The following is a 12,861-nucleotide window of genomic DNA, read 5'->3' as shown; positions in this document are numbered from 1 at the left end:
CCACCATTTCACAACGCGAGCGGCAGAGACACAAAGTGGCAAAAGGACAGCTGCTGTACAGGCTTTAAAATGAACAACGGGCAGCGCGACAAACAGAACATGCAGCTCGCCAGCAGCAGCTGATCGGACAGCATCTCCTTAGCCTGCGTTCAGCTGCCGCTCCCCTCCCTTCACAACGTGAATACGTCCTGCGAGAAAGAGATTTAACCACGCCCGGGGCCAGAAATAAAGGACAAGTACTGTTTTTACAAAAGTTTTAAAATAAAAGTGAATATAATGCATATGTAACAATTCCCTCTCTTTAAATTGTATATCCGGTAAACCAAACCCGGGGGTGAGCGAGCGAAGTGAGCAGGGGGCGGAGCCCCCTAGTCATAATAATAATAATAACCACCCAGCTCATTCAGTATGCCACAGCCTTTATAGGGCTGGGGGGCAGTCCCTTGATGAAGATTGACAGGTGACCCCGCCCACAAAGCACACCATGTAGATTTGATTATTTGTCTGACGCTCTAATCCAAGGTGACGTACAACATTTGAAATGCAGTAAGCGCCTTGGGTATGGGAAAGTCAAGTCAAGTCAAGTTGGGGAGCATGCACTGGTACAGAGTGTTGCCGCACCCACCACACGTCGAAACAGTTCGGAATTCCGGTTGGCAACCCCCCAGGCAGACACGCGGTCCATTCCTACCCTCCGGAAATGACCCTCTATCTGTCGCAGCCAGGTTTTATGTGGGCAACCCCTTGGCCTGGTCCAGCCACTCGGGTCCCCAACAATGAGGATCTTACGAGCTGATCACCCTCGGGGAAACGTGCCACATGGGCATAGTGCCGTAACTGACGCTCCCTCACAATGCAGGTCATGTGCCTCATTCAAAGTCAAACCAGCGGGACCCAAGAATTTTCCGGAGAGACACAGTACCAAAGGAGTCCAGCCGTCATCTCAGGTCATGGATAGCGTCCATGTCTCGTAACCATATAGTAAGTCAGGAAGCACCAGGACTCTAAAGACTTGGACCTTCGTCCTTCTGTGCCACACACCCCTTTCCAGCGACCTCATGACCCCTCATGCTCTCCCAATCCGTCTACTGACTTCACAGGAAGAAGTCTTGTGAAGTCATGGGAAAGGCACTGTATAAATAAAATGTATTATTATTACGGTTGGTTCCATTTCTTTTGTTTTTTCCATTGCCATACAGATGGGTGAAGTGACCTGCTTAGGGTCACACAGTGCCAGTAGCCAGATTTGAACCCTCAACCTCAGGGTTTGAAGTCAGAACCCTTAATCAGTATGCCACACTGTGCCCTGCCTACCTGAGCACACAGTCGTCCATCTTAAGGCTCAGTAAAATTGTGCCAGTGTCCGTGTCCCTGACTCTCTCGATTAGCGTCTTTAGTGGCATCCTAGTTGGGACGCCCTGCCTGTATGCACATACAGCACTGACCAAGTGGGAATGGAAAAATAAAACAAATAAATAAATAAATGGAGGTTGCCTTTTTTGCATAGAGGTTTCTATTTTTGTAAGGCAAAAAAAAAAAGCATCTGCTCAGCGCACTTTGAGAGAAAAATCATTTGAGAGGAAGACATCTGGCTCAGAGCAGAATGGATGGCAGCCTAATGAGATTCCAAAGTAAATAAAACAAATTAGGATGAGGCTGCAGGAGATACTCCATTCGGGATGTGACAGTCGATAAACAAGCACAAATGAACCTCCTGGGGCCGGCGGGCAAACAAAACCGGACCATCAGAGCCGCTTGATGGCCCGCCAAGATGTTCGGGCGCCTCGTATCGGATTGTCTACTGGCCAGCCGGCCCACCCAGATCTCATTATGGTGGGCTGTAATTCTAATTATAGAGCGTCCTTCACAGCGAGTGCTGCCTCGGCTCAACTCAGACTCAGAATGGGAAATTAGGTTGGTCGGCAGGTTTTTTCAGAGAGGCTCAAGACGGCTCATTAAAACGAGAAAGGCGGCCATCAGACTGAAGTGCAACGTAGGACATCGAGACTGAGCTGGCACCGGCCTAAGGGCGCCATGTGTAAGGGGGTACCAAAACACTGTTCTCTATAGATTTGTGAGGCTACCCATCTCCAAGGCGGGGACCGGCCACGTGTCTCAATTTCAATTACGGATCTAAAAGACGGACGTTACTCTGGAGGTGTCTTACCGGGTGGATGCAACCAAGTCTGCCAAGGGGCATAATGTACCGTTAAGGCGGCCCTGCGTCAGACCATGTGTATCAAATATAAAAGTTCACCTGGCCTGCGGATGATAACTGTTAAGACCACAAGTTAAGCCTGGGGACGTTTAGAAAAATAACATTTGGTACAGTTGTGTGAAAAAGTAAGTGCACCCCATGAAACGTTCTCTCTTTTTCAGCATATGGAGGTGATCTTCATTTAAATACTACTTCCAGATGAAAGAGTGATCATTTAACAAGCATCAGGCCAGCTTTACATTTTATAGTCCACTGTATCAATTAAACAAAAATGTCAGTGAACTCCGTTGACACCCATTCAATTTTGATTCAGGTGCACATGATTAGAACATCATGAGAAGAGGACCCCCGTCTGCACCTCCCCTCTTATTTAAAGCTCGCACGTTGACTTTGACTTGTTGCTGAAGCGGGTGTTACACATTTTAACGCTGCACATCCTCATCCTCTCTGTGACACAACAAAACTGAGGACTTTCAGTCAAGGAGTCACTCAGCAGACGCGTGTCAAGAAACACAACTGGGGGTCCTTTATACTAACGGCAGTGTGCCTGTATAGCGCCTCACTGGATGGGTCAGACCTTCTCTTTTTTGTCACTCATTCTGATGTGCGTGTGTGTCTGTCTATTTATTAAGTGGGCTTCTGTAGTGAGACGTCAAGCAAATGACCCCTTTTATTGGCTAACTAAGCAGATTGCAGGATTATAATACACATATTGCCTGGTACTGTGGGCTTCTGTAAAAAGGGGTCACATAAAAATCTTTCTGTCTGTCTATCTATCATTATATAGTGCCTTTCATTTCTTTCTGTCTTTATATTGGTGAGGCCTCATCTGCAGTCCTGGGTGCAGTTTGGGTCTCCAGGCTACAAAATGGACATAGCAGCACTAGAGATGGTCCAGAGAAGAGCAATGAGGCTGATTCAGGGCTACAGGGGATGAGTGATGAGGAAAGATTAAAAGGTCTGAGCCTTTACAGAGATTAAGAGGAGACCTGAGTGAAGTGTTTAAAATGATGAAGGGAATTAGTCCAGTGGGTTGACTTTAAAATGAGTTTATCAAGAACACGGGGACACAGTAGGAAACTTCACACAAACATTAGGAAGTTTGTCTTCACACAAAGAACCACAGACACCAAGTGGAGTAAGAGATCAAGTGGTGTGGTAGACATTAAGACTTTAGGGACCTTCAAAAAAACATCAAGTGGAGTTTTTGAAGAATCACGTGGACAGGACTGGCGAGCTTTGTTGAGCTGAATGGCCTGTTCTTGTCTAGAGTGTTCTATCTATCTATCTATTATATAGTGCCTTTCACTCTATCTATCTATCTATCTATCTATCTATTATATAGTGCCTTTCATTTCTATCTATCATATCTGCCAATACTGATGCTCTATGTAAGAAAGGTCAGAGCAGACTATACTTTCTGAGAAGGTTGGCATCCTTCAACATGCAGTAAGATGCTGCAGATGTTCTACCAGACGGTTGTGGCGTGCGCCCTCTTCTACGCGGTGGTGTGCTGGAGAGGCAGCATAAAGAAGAGGGACGCCTCACGCCTGGACAAACTTGTTAAGAAGGCAGGCTCTATTGTAGGAGTAAAGTTGGACAGTTTAACATCTGCGGCAGAGCGACGGGCACTAAGCAAACTCCTGTCAATCATGAAGAATCCACTGAACAGTGTCATCTCCAGGCAGAGGAGTAGCTTCAGTGACAGACTTTTGTCACTGTCCTGCTCCACTGACAGACTGAGGAGATCGTTCCTCCCTCACACTATGCGACTCTTCAATTCCACCCGGGGGAGTAAATATTAACATTAATTTTATTTTAATTTTTTTCGTTTTTATTACTATTTAATTTAATATTGTTCTTTATCAGTATACTGCTGCTGGATTATGTGAATTTCCCCTTGGGATTAATAACGTATCTATCTATCTATCTATCTATCTATCTATCTATCTGTTTTATAGTGCCTTTCACTCTATCTATCTATCTATCTATCTCTCTAATAGTGTTTTTCATGTCTGTCTGTTTATCTGTCTATCTATCTATCTATCTATCTATCTATCTATCTATCTATCTGTTTTATAGTGTTTTTCATGTCTGTCTGTTTATCTATCTGTCTATCTATCTATTAAATGCTTTTCACACATTCATTTCATACTTACAGCCATTTTATAAGCTGGTGAAATAATAAATCAGGAGGCGCACTGTGCCGAACCTGCCACCAACCCTACTATCCCTAATTGTGGTGCCCGTGTTTCTAGTGTGCCAGCACTGACAGCAGCAGGTTGTCTTCCTAGTTGTTCTTCAGCATTTCAGTTTTTCAGATCTTCTCCTCAGCCCACGTCCAGTTACAGACACAGAGCTGCAGGCAGGGGCCTTAGCTGTCCTACACCCAGTGACTTACACACGTGGACAAAATTGTTGGTACCCTTCAGTCAATGAAAGAAAAACTCAAAATGGTCACAGAAATAACTTTAATCTGACAAAAGTAATAATAAATAAAAATTCTATGAAATTTAACCAATGAAAGTCAGACATTGCTTTTCAACCATGCTTCAACAGAATTAATAAAAAAAACTCATGAAACAGGCCTGGACAAAAATGATGGTACCCCTAGAAAAGACTGAAAATAATGTGACCAAAGGGACATGTTAATCCAAGGTGTGTCCACTAATTAGCATCACAGGTGTCTACAATCTTGTAATCAGTCAGTGGACCTATATATAGGGCTCCAGGTAGTCACTGTGTTGTTTGGTGACATGGTGTGTACCACACTCAACATGGACCAGAAGAAGCGAAGGAAAGAGTTGTCTCAGGAGATTAGAAAGAAAATTATAGACAAGCATGTCAAAGGTAAAGGCTATAAGACCATCTCGAAGCAGCTTGATGTTCCTGTGACTACAGTTGCACATATTATTCAGAAATTTAAGATCCATGGGACTGTAGCCAACCTCCCTGGACGTGGCCGCAGGAGGAAAATTGATGACAAATCAAAGAGACGGATAATACGAATGGTAACAAAAGAGCCCAGAAAAACTTCTAAAGAGATCCAAGGTGAACTTCAAGCTCAAGGAACATCAGTGTCAGATCGCACCATCCGTCGTTGTTTGAGCCAAAGTGGACTTCATGGGAGACGACCAAGGAGGACACCATTGTTGAAAACAAATCATAAAAAGCCAGACTGGAATTTGCCAAACTACATGTGGACAAGCCACAAAGATTCTGGGAGAATGTCCTATGGACAGATGAGACAAAATTGAACTTTTTGCCAAGGCACATCAGCTCTATGTTCACAGACAGAAAAATGAAGCATATCAAGAAAAGAACACTGTCCCTTCTGTGAAACATGGAGGAGGCTCTGTTATGTTCTGGGGCTGCTTTGCTGCATCTGGCACAGGGTGTCTTGAATCTGTGCAGGGTACAATGAAATCTCAAGACTATCAAGGGATTCTAGAGAGAAATGTGCTGGCCAGTGTCAGAAAGCTTGGTCTCAGTCGCAGGTCATGGGTCTTGCAACAGGACAATGACCCAAAACACACAGCTAAAACACCCAAGAATGGCTAAGAGGAAAACATTGGACTATTCTAAAGTGGCCTTCTATGAGCCCTGACCTCAATCCTATTGAGCATCTTTGGAAAGAGCTGAAACATGCCGTCTGGAAAAGGCACCCTTCAAACCTGAGACAACTGGAGCAGTCTGCTCATGAGGAGTGGGCCAAAATACCTGCTGAGAAGTGCAGAAGTCTCATTGACAGTTACAGGAATCGTTTGATTGCAGTGATTGCCTCAAAAGGTTGTGCAACAAAATATTAAGTTAGGGGTACCATCATTTTTGTCCAGGCCTTTTTCATGAGTTTATTTTTTTAAATAATTCTGTTGAAGCATGGTTGAAAATCAATGTCTGACTTTCATTGGTTAAATTTCATAGAATTTTTATTTATTATTACTTTTGTCAGATTAAAGTTATTTCTGTGACCATTTTGAGTTTTTCTTTCATTGACTGAAGGGTACCAACAATTTTGTCCACGTGTGTACGTCTGACACATTTAGCGAGGGTGGCATTGCCAGTGTCAACGCCTGCCACCTGGGTCTGCTTAACCCCTTGCTGTCCATGTTGAAGTTGTGTTTGTGCAGAAGGCATTGTGATTCCCATTAAGGTTTTAGTGGTCGAGTCAGAACTACTAAACCACATACTGTACTGTATATGCACACCTTAATACAAAGGTAAGTGTCTGTGTTTCTGTGTGTCCATCCAGTTTCTGTGTCTCTGTCATTCCAACTGATGGCGCATCACAAGCATGAACACTGCTTTTTCAAATCCTATACCAAATGACATATAATAGAGACATATCCATGGCATTTATCGTTCCAACAGATGGCACATCACAAACAGGTGTAGTAATTTAATGCAGTACGTTTTTCATTCCACCAGATTTTGATTTGATTTTGATTTTTCTACTTTGTTAACAAAAACATTTGAAGTTTTAATCCTATAAATATTTGTGGTGCGCCATCTGTTAAAATAACAAGTGCAATGCCTATGCCTCTATCATACCAGTGGAAGGCCTACATTTCCACATCTGCTCAGAGTCTGAGTACCACCTGTTAGAAAGCTAAAACGGCCACAGACGAGCAGGCTGTTTCTGTTCAGTGCAGACAGACAGCTAGCAGGAAACAGGAACAGTCGATGCCGTGTCACAGTCACACTCGACACCCTCGTGTTCTCAGCCTTAATATATTCTGTAATATGTTTTGGACAGCTTAGCTTTGAGCCCAGTAAACAGGCTTGATGGACTGAATGGTCTCTCATTTGTCAAATTTCTTATATTTTTAGGAAAGCTGTTGACCACTACAACTGTACACTCTCAGTGCTGGGGGGCTCTGCAGTTTTGTCTTCCCCTTAAGACTTTAGGACTTTAGAAAGATTTAGTTAAGAGCAGGCCACTCAGTTCAACAAAGCACGCCAGTCCTGTCCACTCAGTACTCCTAAAATAACATCAAGTTGAGTTTTGAAAGTCCCTAAAGTCTTTCTGTCCACCACACTACGTGGTTGGTTAATCCAAGTGTCTATCGTTCTCTGTGTGAAGAAAAACTTCCTAATGTTTGTGTGAAATTCACCCTTCACAAGTTTCCAGCTGTGTCCCCGTGTTCTTGATGATCTCATTTTAAAAGAACCGTCTCGATCCACTGGACTGATGCCCTTCATCATTTTAAACACTTCACTCAGGTCTCCTCTTCATCTCCTTAAGGCTCAGCTCTTTTAATCTTTCCCTCATCACTCATCCCTTGTAGCCCTGAATCAGCCGAGTCGCTCATCTCTGGACCTTCTCGTGCTGCTATGTCTTTATGGAGACCCAAACTGCACCCAGGACTCCAGATGAGGCCTCACCAGTGTGTTATAAAGCTTGAGCAGAACCTCCAGTGACTTGTACTGCACACATCAAGGCGCTATATAACCTGACATTCTGTGAGCCTTCTTCATGGCTTCTCAACACGGTCTGGCAGTCGATAGCTTAGAGTCCACTATGACTCCTAAATCCTTCTCATAAGGTGGACTCTCGATTTTCAAACCCCCCATTGTGTATTCAGACCTCACATTTTTACTTCCTATGTGTAATTCTTTACATTTACTGACATTAAATTTCATCTGCCCAAGCCTGTCTGCTGTCCAAGTCCTTCCATGATGATATAACGGATTCCAAATTATCTGCTAATCAACCTATCTTGGTATCATCTGCTAACTTAACCAGCTTGTTCCTTATATTCCTATCTAAATCATTTATAAATATTAAAAATAGCAGCGGCCCCAGCACTGCCCCCTGCTGGTCACCACTCTTAACATCGGCCAGTTCTGATGAGGTTCCTCACACCATCACCCTCTGCTTCCTGTGTCTGAGCCAATTCTGCACCCATCACACCCTGAGTTGCCACTTCTTTTAACTTGATGCCCACCCTCTCATGTGGCACCTCATCAGATGCTTTCTGAAAGTCCACATCAATAATCTCATCTGCTCCTCTCTGGTCGTATCCTTTTGTTTCCTCCTCATTGAATTCCAGCCTGTTAGTAAAACACGACCTCCCTCTTCTGACCCCAGGCTGTCTCTTCCTAATAACTCCTGTCCTTGCCAGGCGTTGCTCAATCTTCTCCTTCATAATTCCTTCCATTAATGTTCCTGTGATGCACGTTAAGCTTACTGGCCTATAGTTGCTTGGCTCTGCCCTGTCACCCTTTTTAAACAACGCAATGACATTTGCTATTTTCCAGTCCTTCAGAATCTCTCCAGTGCTCAGTGACTTCCTATAAATATGTGTCAGTGGTTTCTATCTGCACTTGCTGGCTTCCTTAAGAACTTGAGGGTCAATATGATCTGGTCCTGGTGATTTGTTTGACTTCAGCTTATTTAATCTGAGCAGCTCTTCTCTCTCTACAATCCCTCAGTACCTCCTTAGTAGTCCCTGTTGCTGCTCTGAGGTTATCCACTTGCTCACTTGTGAAGACCTCAGAGAGATGTAAGTTTAGGGCATCTGCTATTTCACTGTCTGTGTCTTTTAATTCCCTTTACTATTTCTGATACACTTCTTGACTCTTCTTTTACTACTAAGGAATCTCTGAGGGTCGTCTTTCGCCTTTTCTGTTATTCCTCTCCAACTGTCTTTTAGCCATCCTGATATCCTTCTTAATGGTTGCCCTCATGTTCTCATACGCGCTACGATTCACTTTGCAGTCATTAGTCTTATATGCCTTATAAAGCAGTTTTTTCTTTTACAACTTCTTTTTTAAATCTTTATTAATCCACCATTGAGTTTTTTTTAGTTTCCTATTAATTCCAAGTGTAGGTCTATCTCTGTCCTGCATTACATTTTTAAATCTGTTCCACTGCTCCTTGACTGTCTTATCCCAGTCTACCCTCCTTAGACTGCTGCATCTGCTCAAAATTAGCTCTACTAAAGTTCATCTTAACAGTTTTAGTCTTTGCATTGGCACTCTTCCAAAATACTGAGAGTTATATTATGGTCACATGACCCTAGTGGTCCAATCACCTCTACACCCTCAGTTCTATCCTGATTATTACAGAATACTAAATCCAGACAGGCTTCACCCCGTGTTGGCTCTTTAACATGCCGTGTTAACAAACAGTCACTGATTACGTCTAAAATCTTCTGCTCTTGTGCTCCTCCATCTGCAAGGTTATCCCAGTTAATATTTGGATAATGAAAGTCCCCCAGGACTATAATATCCCCCTGTAAATGCCTTTTTGATATTACTAAAGAGATGTGCGTTGAAATGACTGTCTGCATTGGGTGGTCACCCAACATCACCCTGAACTGCCACTTGTTTTAGTTTGATGCCCACCCTCTCACGTGGCACCTCATCCCAACACTTTGCGAAAGTCGAGAATACATTTTCAAGTCGTTTATCTTCAGTTCTGCTGCCCCCCGGCTCACTTTTCTGTTCTTCATATTTTTCTGACTGTTATTCTTCCACCATCTTTGCCATGTCTATTGCTGGTCACATGACTTACTGTGTCAGCTTATCCCACCAATAAAACTGCTGCCGTCCAGCTATTGGGTCCACAGTTCTGTCTGTCAGTGTTAGAGGGAGAAGATTGTAGTGTTAGGGTCACCCGGGCTGGGGTTCAAATTTGTGTTGCGTGTCTCTTTCGTTCATTCTTGACTCGTTTATCAATGTTGACTTATTTTTGATTTTTGCCTGTGTATGTAAGCTGCCTTTGTCGTATTCCATGAGTTTTGTGAGTGGTCCCCCCAAGAGGCGGACCCACTTGTCAATAACCACTAGAAACTCCCCCCCCCGACCCAGTAAATCCCGAGGGTCTTCCACAGCTCCTGGCGGTTCATTTTGACTGGACTCAGAAGTGGTGAGTTCATGTGTTTCTGTGAATGAGCATGGGAAAGGCGCTATATAAATAAAATGTAGTATTATTATTATCATCATTCGGTGTGCTTTGTGGTTACTGCATTTTTGATGTTTTGCTCAGCATTTCGACTGTTCTTGGGACTTTAGTTAGCTGGGCTTTTATGTAAGAGCTAGCTGAGGGGCTGAAATCAAAGTAATCAGCATAGACCTCATTGCAGTGCACCGTCTGCTGGAGTGTATTTTGTGATAACGTCTGTCTGTGCAAACATCCCATTGCTAGGTCTCTGGCATGCCAACATTTATAGAAATATAATGCATTGCATTTGTCTTTCCAACAGATGGCGCATCACAAGAATTTGTAGTAAAATGCATTAGTTCAAGAATGTGTGATGCGCCACCTGTTGGAATGACAAATGCAATGCATTGTATTTCTATAAATGACAGAATGCCAGAGAAATGTTTCTGATGCGCCATCTGTTGGAATGAAAAATGCAATGCATTGTATTTCTATAAATGTTGGAATTCCAGAGACCTAGCAATAGGATGTTCGCACAGACAGACACTCGTCCTTTTATTAAGGTGGAACTTTGGCAATTCCAACCACAGACGGAATCGTAACGGAGCTGCGCCCCTCATTGTGGGGTAGCCAAGGCCAGCGTGGTGGGTGGAGCTTACATTTTAGCCATGCAGCGCTTTATAAAAGCGACTAGAGCTGACCATCAATGTGCCACCCCCGCCCCTCACGTTTAAGGGTCTTCTTTCACAGTGCGATGCAGGGGTGAACATCTCGTTTATGGCGCCTTTTTTTTTTCTTTCTTCTACAGGCAGGAGCCCAGTGAGGACCCACCAATGGACAGAGAAGATGGGAACCTGGGAGCTGCCCCCTGATTGGTAGCCCCACGAGCCTGGACCTGACGTTTTTAAAAAGTAGACATAGACGAGAGGTGTGGTGGGCCTGCTGAATTTATTACAGGATTTTATGGAAGCTTCCGCACGATCACCATTGAGATTGCCCGCCGTGAGCAAGAGGGACTTGAAAACGGAGGTTACAGACGGATGGCATTGTCACTTCTCACTGACGCCGCATGGCTGGTCTGCTAAGCTTTCTGTGGCTTGGGTTTTGTGTTTTTCTAGATGAGAAGTGGTGGGGGGTCTTCTAATCATAAAGGGGGTTTGATTTGATTATATTGCCTTTGTGCGCACATCTGGGCTTTAAGGAGGTGGCTTGTCATTCCCTGTACCTCCAAACTTGCATTTGGGGACATTCTGGTGTGTCCCAGTCCTTAACGTGAGTTTGGTCAAGTTGGCATCTGTGTGTTTTTTACTTTTATTATTCAATCATGTTTGCTGTGACCGCGGGCCCCCCTTGATGTTATGAAAGAATTGAGAGGCCCACGTGAGTGGCACCCAAACATAATGTCTGACCTTGATTACCATGTGATGAAATGATACTTTATGAAGGATTCATGACGTTTTAAATCATTAAGAATATGCAGAATTGTGTTGCGTTTTTTTTTACGCTCTATTATTGTCTGCCGTAGTCATGCGTCACATTTTGGATTCTTGTACAGTGTGCTCGGCTCATACTGTACGTGGAAGTGCACTTAATAAAATGAATAAACCGGGGGACAAACTGGGGACCACCGCCGTACACCACCAGGCGAATTCCTGTTAGCAAACGGGGTCGACTGCCTTGACAAATTCTGTGCCAGGCCTATTTCAGCACCCACTCACTTTTAACATCATAGCCACAGGGCAGACAAAGAGGGGGCAGCGTTCAGGCCAGTTAATGGGAACTGTGAGGGCCTGTCTGGGGACCGTGAGATGTTAGGCGCCGCCTGTTGGAGTTCAAGCAGATGGTGGCCACAGGTGCCGCAGTCACCTGACTTTTACGTGGTGTTTTGTCTGACGTGAGGCCCTCCGGTCCGAGCCCCTCTATCACCATTCAGAAGCCTTCCAAGGACAAACCCCCTAGCTTTCTGCCGTGAACGCCACCACGGGGGTCTTCGCCAGTTTAGGCACATTGTGTGCACTTGGGTGTTCCAGGACTGGTGACCTGCGTGTGGTCAGAGGCAGGATTTCAGAGTACTTCGTATCTGGTCGCAGTAACTGCCTCAAGCCCCCAACCCGCGGACCCCAGCAGATTTCTCGTTCCTTCACTGGTGAGGCCTTTCCCGGCTTTTCCTCACAACGTCTTTCAGTTGCCGTTTCTTCCTTCAGTCTTCTGACTTGGATGTTCAACTGGGTTGACGTCTGCTGATTGTCCACCCATTCCCCCAGTATGAAGCCCTCTGTTGAGGTGGCAGTGTGTTGTGGATCATCGTCTTGCTGCATAATAAAGTTTGGAGACATTTCTCTGTAAATTAACAGGCAATGCGTTTGTTTCTTCTGTAGACTTTAGAGTTCAGTCGGCTGCGACCGTCATGAGTAACATCGTCGATGTAAATGGCCGAGCCTGCTGCCTGGCACGTGGCATACGTTGCATTTTATAACTCCGATTTTGTTTTGTGCATACGGCGCTTTGGCCTTCTGAGCGTCACTTAAATTTGAAATCCAAGCGTGAGGCCCCCCCGCTCGCTCCAGGCAGTCGTGACGTTAGTCGTAGGTCGTATGGACCCCCTTCTGGAGTGCTGGACGTGCGGCAGTCGAGTCAAGTGGCCTTTTTTGTTGTTCCATTCATACACCGTATTGCAGCACACAGTGCAGGAGGTCATCAGTAATATGTTGGTATCAACACGTTCATAATAATAAGAATATTAATTAATCAGTTA

The 12,861-nt window shown here is 44.5% G+C and overlaps 1 protein-coding gene across 1 annotated transcript in view; it reads left to right on the top strand.

Annotated features, from left to right (window-relative positions):
• Positions 1 to 11,583, top strand: part of trim44 (tripartite motif containing 44) — a 244,035-nt gene extending 232,452 nt beyond the window's left edge. Inside the window, exon 5 of the mRNA XM_039743940.1 lies at positions 10,915 to 11,583. Coding sequence (XP_039599874.1) covers positions 10,915 to 10,978 — 64 coding nt within the window. The 3' untranslated portion in view covers positions 10,979 to 11,583. The remainder of the gene's footprint in view (positions 1 to 10,914) is intronic.
• The last annotated feature ends 1,278 nt before the right edge of the window (positions 11,584 to 12,861 follow it).

This window comes from Polypterus senegalus, chromosome 1, assembly GCF_016835505.1.
Source record: "Polypterus senegalus isolate Bchr_013 chromosome 1, ASM1683550v1, whole genome shotgun sequence".
Classification (NCBI taxonomy): domain Eukaryota; kingdom Metazoa; phylum Chordata; class Cladistia; order Polypteriformes; family Polypteridae; genus Polypterus; species Polypterus senegalus.
The sequence above is the reverse complement of the archived record's forward strand: the minus strand, read 5'-3'. Positions and strand labels throughout refer to the sequence as shown.